The sequence below is a fragment of the Anarrhichthys ocellatus genome, unplaced genomic scaffold (assembly GCF_004355925.1).
Source record: "Anarrhichthys ocellatus isolate YVR2014 unplaced genomic scaffold, GSC_Weel_1.0 scaffold64, whole genome shotgun sequence".
In the NCBI taxonomy this organism is placed as follows: Eukaryota; Metazoa; Chordata; class Actinopteri; order Perciformes; family Anarhichadidae; genus Anarrhichthys; species Anarrhichthys ocellatus.
Genome location: NW_022280094.1, coordinates 979934 through 990718, shown reverse-complemented (window position 1 = coordinate 990718; position 10785 = coordinate 979934). Strand labels below are relative to the sequence as shown.

Here is a 10785-nt window from a genome sequence, read left to right as displayed (position 1 = left end):
ACACACACACACACACACACACACACACACACACACACACACACACAGTCAAATTGTGATATTCATTCAATTGAACCAGCTGATCTGTAATCATTGACTGACTCATTAGACAAGTTTAGTTTTGAGTCAAATCGATATTGAAGATCTGATTATCTGCAGCCCTAACAATAACTGTTTGTGTGTGCCTCCTTCAGACGACTGTAAGTTAGTCGACACACTTCACACACAAACAGAGCAGAGAGCTGCCTAACGACTCTGTTAACATCTCAAAAAACAGAGCAGAACCAGGCAGCAGGATTGTGTAAGTGACACTGCTACCCATTACCCATAATGCCACGTAAAAAACCTGTATGTGACAGATTTACTTCTTTGGATTAAACCAATGACAATGAGTGATCTTTACCTTTAGTCAATCTACAAACATTTCTAAATGAAAACATGTAATTAGATCATCAAACTGCTCATGTGTAATAAAACTGTGTGGTTCCTCGGGCAGCTTTCTGCTGCTGATGACAGTAAACAGTGAATGAGCTGCTGATACACACAGCAGACAACAGGTCTGATCTGACCAAAGAGCTGTCAGCTCACTTCGGCATGACAATGAAACCTCTGATGGCTTATTTAATGATAAACACTGTTAAAGTATACAGGCAAACGTGTGTGTGTGTGCCCCACCATGCCAGTCTCTGCAGTGAAGATGACGATCTCGTAGAGCGGTGCGAGATGCTGGAACAGGTAGTCGATGCCCGGACGTTTCTTAAACCGCCAACCTGTCGACAACTGAAACAACAAAACAATCAACGACTCAGAGGAAACACAGATGCAGGAACCATCCACTCTTCCTTCTCAACCTGAGACTAACTGTGGCCGTGAGTATTAAACCACACACAAACTAAACCACAGTATTGTGATCATCATCATAACAGAATAAAACATACTGATGGTGGATGCAACACAGTTAATGAGAGCTAAGCATGAAGAAAGCTATTATTGATGAGCTATATGGTAACAGAAGTTTTCCAGCAAATTATAATCGTGACAGATCACTACAGCAATGATGTTACAAAAAATAAATGTATGTGTCAAATAAAACAATAGAAACGCTGCTGGAAAAGCTCTGAGACACAGCAGATGAAAGTGATCCACCAATCAGGTTCAGCCAGTCCATGGCTGTGGTTTTACACTTGAGTGATCCAGCATGTGGAATTGGCAGAGGAGGCAGAGCTCTGATTGGCTAATAACTAATGAATCAGTGATTGCAGTCATGTAGTGCAGTTTCTCCTTCAGCAGCCGTTCAGACTGGGTTGGAACAGATTGAAGTTCTTAAAGGTCCATGATGTGCCAAAACAAACTCTCAGAACAGATTCTATAATTCTGAAAGTTCGCCATGGCAACGGTTACAGGGCTAACTCCGTATTCAAGGTGTCTCTGGAACCAACAACTGTCCGTCTGCAGTAGCAGGACAGTTCTTTAGTTCTGCTCAGACGCTCAGAGGTCCTAACCTCTTCCACTCCCGACACAGCTCCAGTTAAACACACACATCAACAACCTGAGGGCTGCCGGACCTGTGTGTGTGTGTGTGTGTCTGTGTGTGTGTGTGAGTGAGTGAGTGGAAAGAGGCAACGTATCCTCATACAACAGCTCGTATGATATTTTCCTACCATAAGCCTGCAACACGTGTCAATTTCAGCTTGTTACATGCGTACGGTTGTTTCAAAATAAACTTCTGTCCTCACAGGAAACTACTTCGTAAGGAAAAGATCGCCGTTAGGGTTGAAATAACCATGGGAGTGTCGTGATACTTAAGCAAGTCACATGACAAATAAATCAACATTGACTTCTCGTTTCACACAGAGAACTAACAGCGGTCTCCTGGCTGAAAGGTCGCTGGACCCATCCACCTCCCCTCCCAGTCTTTATACATCTTCGTTCATGACTACGTGGATAACGTACGGGATCATTTCGTGGGATATCTACATATTACGGCACAATATTTTTCGTAGGTTTAGCTACGAATGCCGGATGAGACCAGACCGGAAAGAGGACATGAAGTGTGTGTGCAGGCAGGGCTGTAAGGAAGAGGGAAGAGAGCTGGAAAAAGAGTGTGTTTGTGTGGAGAAATAGATCATAATAATAATTACTGCAACAGTAAGGAAAGTTCAAGAGGTGGGGCAGGTGAAGCTACTTGAGTGTTTGTCTGTTTTAACAGGCAGCAGGTGTCGAGTTACGGCTGCTGCACACCTGTCAGGTAGGTGTACATTGTGCGTGTGTGTGTATCAGCAGACAACAAGACAAGTCGACAGGTGGTGGGACACACCTCAGACATACACTTCGTATCCTCCACCTGCCCCATAAAACCATTAACCTACTGCGGCAGAGCAAGGTAGGAGAGAGCATTCAGGCCTCAGCATGCTTCAACCAAAGGTGAGATGTGGAAACTTGAAGCCTCCAGGTCACAAACACGTTTCACAAGATCTTGCGTTCAACAGTTCTGCACATCCATGAAGAAAAGTGAGGTAAAGGGACGTACCGACCACTCCGGGTGCAGCAGGACATCGGTGAGCTCCAGCACCAGCGTGTAGGGAGGCTGGTAGTACGGCTCCTTTAGGGGGTCGGGCAGCAGCTTCGGGCTCGTCGGCTCGATGATCATCTGACCGTGACATCATCAACACACACAGAGACAGCATGTCACACTGTGACTTCATAAATCAACATTAACCATGAACCTAAAGTACGGCTCAGAAGTGTGTAATCAAATGAATTATTTAGATGGTTATTTGGTGGTTGAACCATTGCGCAGCGTTCTTTTGACTCTGTGACCAAAGTAAAATAACATCCATTTGTAAAGAGGACTTTCTACAATGTGAAAGCGTGAAAAACCCTTCAAACATAGAGTAGTCCTCTCAGACTTTGTGGCAGGGGGTTACAAACACTTCAACAATAGTAGAGTACGATGAGGAAGTCGGGTAGTCTGAGGAGATCCATCTGAGAGACGCTAGATGTTTTCTGTTTATCAATCAGCTCATATTATCGCTCTGAAAAGACCCAGACAGGAAGCTGAGATATGCCGACATGCTTTTACACCAAGTTTTCACCAGAATAGTAGTGATACTTTGAGCAGGACGTTTCTGTAGAAGCTCACACTAACAGCAGACACTCGCACTGAATGAGAAACTAACTCCATCAGTCTGAAGGGGATTCATATTGTGGTTTTGGGTTTTCCTGCAGAGACCTTGTGTTGTTAATATATATAATAAATGTGATCCTGTTTATCTTGTATAAACGTTAGCTTTCTACATTTGTTTATTCATGTATTCATATAACATAGCATATATTTTACAATACAATAAATAATGTGCAAACTAATAAAACAGTATTTCCACCATGAATGAGGAAAATGTGTATTTATTATTGTATTGTGGGCACATTTAAAAGCCTTTACAGTTCAATCCCACTGACTGTATATCACAAGTGGACATCCCATAGTCTGTAGCTTTAATTATGTACCACAGCTTAGAGCTCGTGTGAGGAAGTCACAAGTCTTAGTTCCCTCTCCAATCTATTTTATATTGCTGTGAAAACATAAAAATCATGAGCGTTATAATTGAACTTTGCCTAAACCCATTCTCACTGAGGAGAGCTTGAACGCACCACGCAGGTCAACGCAACCTCCGGTAGCTGTTGAGCTCCGTGCTGTCGGTCACTGATCACTCTGAGCTGCATGATGGGATGAATTACAATATGATGAGTGTCTGATTAAGTAGGAGGTTGTTCCTCCACGGAGGATTGTGGACTAATCTTCACTCACCAACACATGTGGTGTTTGAGTTACGTTACCGTCTCCGGCGTTTTGGCCGTTGTCACGTTGGCTTCTTGCAACCAGAAGTGCACGAGAGGGTGGAGCTCAGTAAAAGGTCAATGGACTCTCACCTACATAGCGCCTTTCTGATCTTTGGACCATACAAAGCTCTGAGCATTACATGTCATCATTCACCCATTAACGCACACACTGATGGCAGATGCTGCCATGCAAGGACCCATCAGGATCTATACTTATGCACATACACACATACACACACACACACACACACACACATACACACACACCAACGGCACGGCCTTCAGGACCAATTCTGGGGATCAGTATATTGGTCAAGGACACTTTGTCATGTGGACTGAGGATCCGGGGATAGCCGTTGCTCTTCCGATTAGGGAACGACCTCTAAACCTCTAAACCACAGGCCCTTTACTTCACCTTAACACTTGCTCTTAATTAGTTAGTTTGAATATTCCATTGTAAATTTTCATATTCTTATTTCTAAATTGTGTCTTACACTATGGCACTATGTTTACTGTTATGCACCAATCACCAAGCCAAATTCCTTGTATGTGCAAACGTACTTGGCAATGAAACGAGTCTGATCCAATGTGTTACTGAGGTAATAAATCAAGAGAGAAGTAGAGTTATTATCTCATAGACTTCTATACAACCAGAGGAGTCGCCCCCTGGTGGCCATTACAGAGAATGCAGCTTTAAGACACTTCTGCAATGGTTTCACTTTTCAGACCCTGAAGGTACCGTTACATTATCATTACAGTTCTAAAATGTCATATTTTTACACAACATTTCAATTGAATTCACTGTTCCACGGCTTACTTGGCGGTCAGGATGTCTGACTCACCTGTCTGTAGTCCTGGAAGTATTTGAAGGTTCTTTTCAACTGTTGGACGATGGGAGGTTCTGAGAGAAAGAATGGGAACCCCACAGAGGGAGAACACTGGTCATCACATGTCTAGACAGCGAATAATTCAATTTCATTCATTCATTCACATACAAACAAGAGAGTGCAGGAAGTGGAAAGTCATCTACAAATGGAGATACAAAAAGTAAAAACAATCGCTCTGCATTTTCAGCTTTCATTAAGGAGAAATGTTTAAAAAAAATATAAACAGAGATGCGCTCATCAACCACACTCAAGTTGTTTACTACGAACGGAGGTAAATGAGAGAGCACAGCTGTAGTCTTAATGGGTCTTAAAAACTACAACTCCCTCAGGAGACAGCGTCACCAACAGCTGATAAGATCTGAGCAGCTCAATGAGTCCGTCTGGACCCGACAAGCTACCAAGCCACGCTGAGGGGACACCACTGAATAATGTCCATGTGACCGACAGCTGATACTTCATGATGCTCACTGTTGTTGCATTTTTACATTTACATAACGCAGTATTTCCTTACTTCCTCGGATAGTAAAACCTTCCAATGAATCCTTCGTAATGGATGAATATTTAAATTCCTGTGGACTGAAAACAGCAGAGCACAAGATGCTGTTTAAAGTGGTGAATCATCTTCAATACTTTCCATTTCAAGTCAAGCAGAATCAGAATTCATTCTCCAAAGATGTCCTGAAACATCAACACACAGACTAAGGCATTGTTTCAATATTTAGCTCTTTAAAAAGGGTACAGAGACCCAGCTGCAGGTACTTCTACTGAACCGATTTCTTCACATTCTCGTTATGAATGTAATAACTAATGCGCTAAATAATCTCCCAAAAAGACACAAACTGGTTCTTTCATTTCAACGGGATTAAAAAGTGTTACATTGAATTATTTGCTTTCTTAACATATATCTGAGGCCTGTAACAGGAGAAATATAATACGACTTTATTTATGAATGTGTCAATCCACATGAGTTATGCATTACAGTATAGATTCTGTTTTGTTTGTAGAGGTTCAGCTGATCACATGTATTTATCGAGTGTGGTGAGCAGACCTGCAGCCTCCAAACCCATCAACGAGGCCGAGACCAGATGTGCTGATGAGGCTGATAAGCCAGCTAGCCGAGTCCTGTTAATAGCACCTCCGGCTGTCAACGCGCTAATGGCTAATAATGATGAAGACTTGGTTTCCCAGGGGGCTCATTACTGCAAATAGGACTACAATAGCAAGACACACTCACACGCACGCTTCACTCTGGCCTTCCATCTCGCTCTAAACACACATGCTGAAGCTAGCACACTCTGGGTCCCAGGAGACTCAATACCCCAGAGTGCATAGCAGCGTACCGAAGCAGGAAGCGGAAGCCATCTGCCGCTGTGATGACGCGCTGACACGTTCACACGTGTGGCTGTGTGTGTGTGTGTTAGCAGATGGGGAAGGTAAATGAAGATGAGGGGTGGAGCAAAGGTCAGAGAAGACGGATGTAGAGAAACTCAAAGTTATAGGTGATTCATTTTGACAGCAAACTCGTGCTCTGTTGGAAACGTAGAAATGAAGATACATTTACAATTACCATGCAGCTCTCTGAGGGAGATATACTTCAGATATGCGCTGGCGGAGAAGTTTGAAGCAGCGCGACGGACACAAATCAAAGGCAAAAACACAGCCACACATGTGAGAAAGAAGAAGTTGATCTCATTCTGAAGCTGTACTTTTGTGAGCTGACAGAGACGACACAAAGCAGAGAATAAAGCGAGCAGAACATTTGCTGACACTTGCAAGGCTGGGTTACCAGCAGGGCAAAGAAGCTAAGATACTGTATATTCTAGGAGTAACACTAAAATGCAGTGAATTCAGGTGAAGAAGGACCTCATCTTAAGTCTTATTTTGATACAAACATTTGTTAATTAGCAGGAATGTAATGTAAAATGTTTTGGTAGAGTTTAACTTTGCTTCTAGAAGATGTACTGTGAATATCGATCGTCTTATTTTGAAGGAAATATTTGTACATCAGCAGGAATGTCACACAACATGGTAGTGAAAGCAGTGCTCGGTTTCATTAAATGTGAAAGTGTGATAAAAGAAATAAAGTAAAACACTAATGATTATCATGTTGGCCATAACTGCGCAGCCCTTATTATAAATGTACCAAAACAGTGTGGAATTCTAAATGGCTCATAGAAGAGAAACATGATCAATATGTTCTCAGTATGAAAATGAGAAACTTCCATATGCTGTTGATAAGGTACTTTGCTTAACATAATAAAAGCAGTAATCAAGTTATTTCTAACAACAGTAAGTACAGTAATCATTTCAAAGCTGACCTTAAAACAGAGCCGGTCTACAGCTTATAATGATTCAAACACTACATCTGGCCTGTTGTGCTGCGAGTGGCTCATTCTACATCCAGGACCAGGTTCAGCTGTCTACGGTCTGCTACTGCCAGTCACACTGCTACTCCCTCACTATGAAGGGGCCTGGCCATCGCTCCAGAGTCAGGACTGTTTCCTGGCTGCACACTGGAGAAACGAACAGCGACATCAGAACAGCAACAACTACATACATTCTGACCGACAACTTACACTGCACTATGGCCAATAAAATAAATTTAAAAAAATTCTTATGGTCTTTAAATGCAGCACTTGAGGTAGATCTGCCTCAGTGCATATTTGATTAAGTTGATGTATTGTTAATAATCCACTTTTTCTTCTGTGTGTCAAAAGTCCTTGTGTTCTCATCTTAACTTTTGATGGCTTTAAGAATACGGGCCATAGTAGGCGATGTCAGACATTACAGCGGAGGCCGTTCCCCCTGACAGCGACTTGCATATACCTGCATGTGAAAATGCATATGAAGAACCCTCCGACTGCCTCGGCCAGTATCAGGAAGCTGTCTGAAGACACACTCTCTTCCAAGGGCCCGACGCACTAAGGCATCCAACAGAAGTTACATGAGGCTCATCGTGTTTTCATGAGCTCAGAATGTTCACACCGGCACACACAGAGGAGCTGCTGAGCGCGGGAGAGAGGCAGAAAACAGAAAAACAGCATGGACTCCTCATGCCACATGTTAGACAAAACACGTGTGGAGAGGAAGCAGAGAAAATGTGTTGCTGTAATGACTCGAGTCCAGGCTGCCGACTGACTGACGAGTTAAAGCTCTTCTCTGGTCGGAGCCCAGCTAATCTGGACTGTGATATGAAAGATAAGATAATAATGTTTAACGATACATGATGCTGTAGAGACACAGACTTTTAAAAGTAGTGCTACAATATTTTTAATTAAATGCTCACAAACTTCTTCAAAAATGCAAAGGCTTCGAGGTTCTATTATTTAAACGCTGCATCGGCCGCTGCTCCCTGGAGATCAGATGGTGTCGGCCTCGTCAGGATGCGTGGAGGCCTTCTGTGATGCATGCGCGGGTCGGGACGCAGGCTTTTATTATGGTAATAGCGGGGGGGGGGGGGGAGAGGATAGAGGAGTGGGTGGATGAACAGAAAAGGCCAGAGAGGAAGAGGAATGTTTATCATGCTGAGGGGAGAAAGTTGGCCACTTTCACCAAAGCAACTTATTTATTATTTGCGGTTGTTGTGGTCTCATTATGGTACGGGGATTTTAGATCTATATGATGCCGTTTTTTACTGTCCAAGTTGACTACCTGTAAATAGTGGATCTTGTACTAAAGCTGGCTTGTAGAATGAGGATTTTGTATATATTCTTATTTTCTGTTTTGGACAGTTGGTTACCCTGATGTCCCAGCTTTGCTCTTGATGTCTTTGGGCCTGAGAGAAACACGATTTCATTCTCTGTTATGGTTGAGATGTGAATGATTTGTTTCATCACATTACTCATGAAAACATGTTTGATTAAAACAATGAAGTCAGAGTCCATTGTGGTGATGTCAACATGTCAGAAAGGGCTGCTGTGGCTGTCAAGTCACTTAGTGAGCTGTGGACTCTCTCACAGGATTAAAACTCAAATATAACTTTTGAAATGCATTAAACAACCTCTATCTTTAGCTTCAAACTTCAAATCTCCACTTCACAACCTGCAGTGTTTGGATGTAAAATGAGTGATTCCTGAGTTTCATCCTGATCATATTCGGGGAGATTTGAGGAGAGGCCACTGCCTCCTTTTTCTTCTCCTCTCTTGTTTCTCTACTTTCATCTTCTCTCCCTCTCCAACGGTCTTCCTTTCATAGTCAATGTCGGCTCTTTGTGCGAGAGGCCTCGCTCCGTCGAGCTGTCAGATCAGCTGTCTGTGTTTCCCTCCAAAGCCGGCCTGATCTCTCCAGCTGATGCTCAGGCCAGCTAAATGTGTCCTGCTTGACGTTATCATTCAGGTTTTTGTTTTTTTATTATACTATACTCATCCCGGTAAGGGGGAAATTTGTCTCTGCATTTGAACCCCCCCCCTCCCCTCTATCAGGGAGCAGTGGATGCTTTGGGAGGGAGGAAGCCCAGTGACCTAAAAGGAGTTTGAATAAGCAACTTACATTTTTCGGGGAAACTAATAAAATTGCTAAGTGAAGTCGAAGCAGATGGTAAAGAAGTGGCCACACAAATTTAAAAGAGTCCTAAAATATAATGAAAGCTTTAAAGTTGTTGGTTAGTTGTTGTTTGGATGAGTGTCATATATTTTGAAAGTGAAGAAATCTATTTCAAGTTATACTCTCTGTCACATGTGTTGCAGGGTGGACAAATAGAAACAGAGAGAGTGGATACAAACAAATTTAAGGAGGGAAGGAGAAAGAATTAAGGAGGCAGGAGTTGAGCAAAATAATAAGAGAAGAGAAGAGTTGGAAGGATTAATAGAAAGAGGCTGTTATGAACGCAGCATAGAGGTGAGGAGGTGAAGGGAAAGGAGAAGAAAGAGGGAGAGGTGGTACAACAAAGTAGGAAAAGAATAGAGAATGCAGGATAAGAGGATGGATGACAGAAGACAAGGAGAGGAAGGATACAAAAAGGAGAATAGGAAGGAGGTAAAAAAGGGAGGAGAAAGAAAAGGAAGGATAGGAGGGACCAGCGGAGGAGGGAGGAAAGGAGGGAGATGAAAAGAAAAACGGAAGATTGAAAAGAGATAAACTATAACAGGAGTAAGTGCTAAATGAAAGTATGCAAGGAGACAAGGAGGAATAACAAGGAGAGGAAGGAGAAAATGGAAGATTGAAAGAAAGAGAAAGAATAAAAGGACAGCAGGAAAGATGAAAAGGTATGAAAGCAAATGAGGAAGAAAGAAGAAAAGAAGAGAAAAAGAAGGAAAACATGAGAAAGAAAAGAGATGAGAGGAAACAAGGGATGAAATGAAGAGGTGAATATGGAGGTGTGGAGAGACGGATGGAGGGGCCTCTGCCCCGAACAAAAGCTGTGGTCAGGCTCAGCATCTGCTTCACAACCCCCCCCCCCCCAATCGCAAATCGTTTGTTTTCTCTGTGGTGACAAGCAGCAGCGTGGCCCGGCTTCTTTAATAATGTGTGTGTGAAAGAGGCCTCTAGGGAAGGAAAGAGTGTGTTCATGTTAAAGCAGCAGCGGCCAGCAGGTTTTAAGCTCCACATTAATTATTTTATGATAAACACTAACACATGCAAAGACACTCACTTGGACTCAGACAGTTCAGGATCACACACAAGAGTTCACACTGCGTCCAAAATACTGCAATGTTCAAGTCTGTCTGAAACAACAGCTAGAGGCCCATATGAACACTAGAACCTTCATATGACATTGATTTATTAAATAGATTTTTATTAATGAAAAATAAATATCTAGATGTTAGAAAGTAAACTTGTGTAGTTCTAGTATTGTGTTATACGGTGGACAGTTATACTGTTTTTCATCATGTAGTATTCATTTACGTGTGCTATATGTTTAGGTGTGCATGTGTATTTATCAGACGTCATTGCAAAGAACACACACAGAGCAGATAATTGTTGGCCTGTGTGGATCAAGGGTCAGTACACATGTCATGAAATCCAAGGGGAGTGCTGTGTGTGGGTGTGTGTGTTTAGGAGGTGTTATCTTTCCTGGTTGCTATGGTATCCGACACTCCTTTGCACACGGAATGCCGCC

The 10785-nt window shown here is 42.6% G+C and overlaps 1 protein-coding gene across 1 annotated transcript in view; it reads right to left on the bottom strand.

Moving 5' to 3' along the window:
* timm50 (translocase of inner mitochondrial membrane 50 homolog (S. cerevisiae)) overlaps positions 1-10785 on the bottom strand; it is a 37055-nt gene that overhangs the window by 5434 nt on the left and 20836 nt on the right. Inside the window, exons 5-7 of the mRNA XM_031872483.1 lie at positions 4683-4741; positions 2531-2650; positions 676-780 (exon numbers count right to left, since the gene is read on the bottom strand). Coding sequence (XP_031728343.1) covers positions 676-780; positions 2531-2650; positions 4683-4741 — 284 coding nt within the window. The remainder of the gene's footprint in view (positions 1-675; positions 781-2530; positions 2651-4682; positions 4742-10785) is intronic.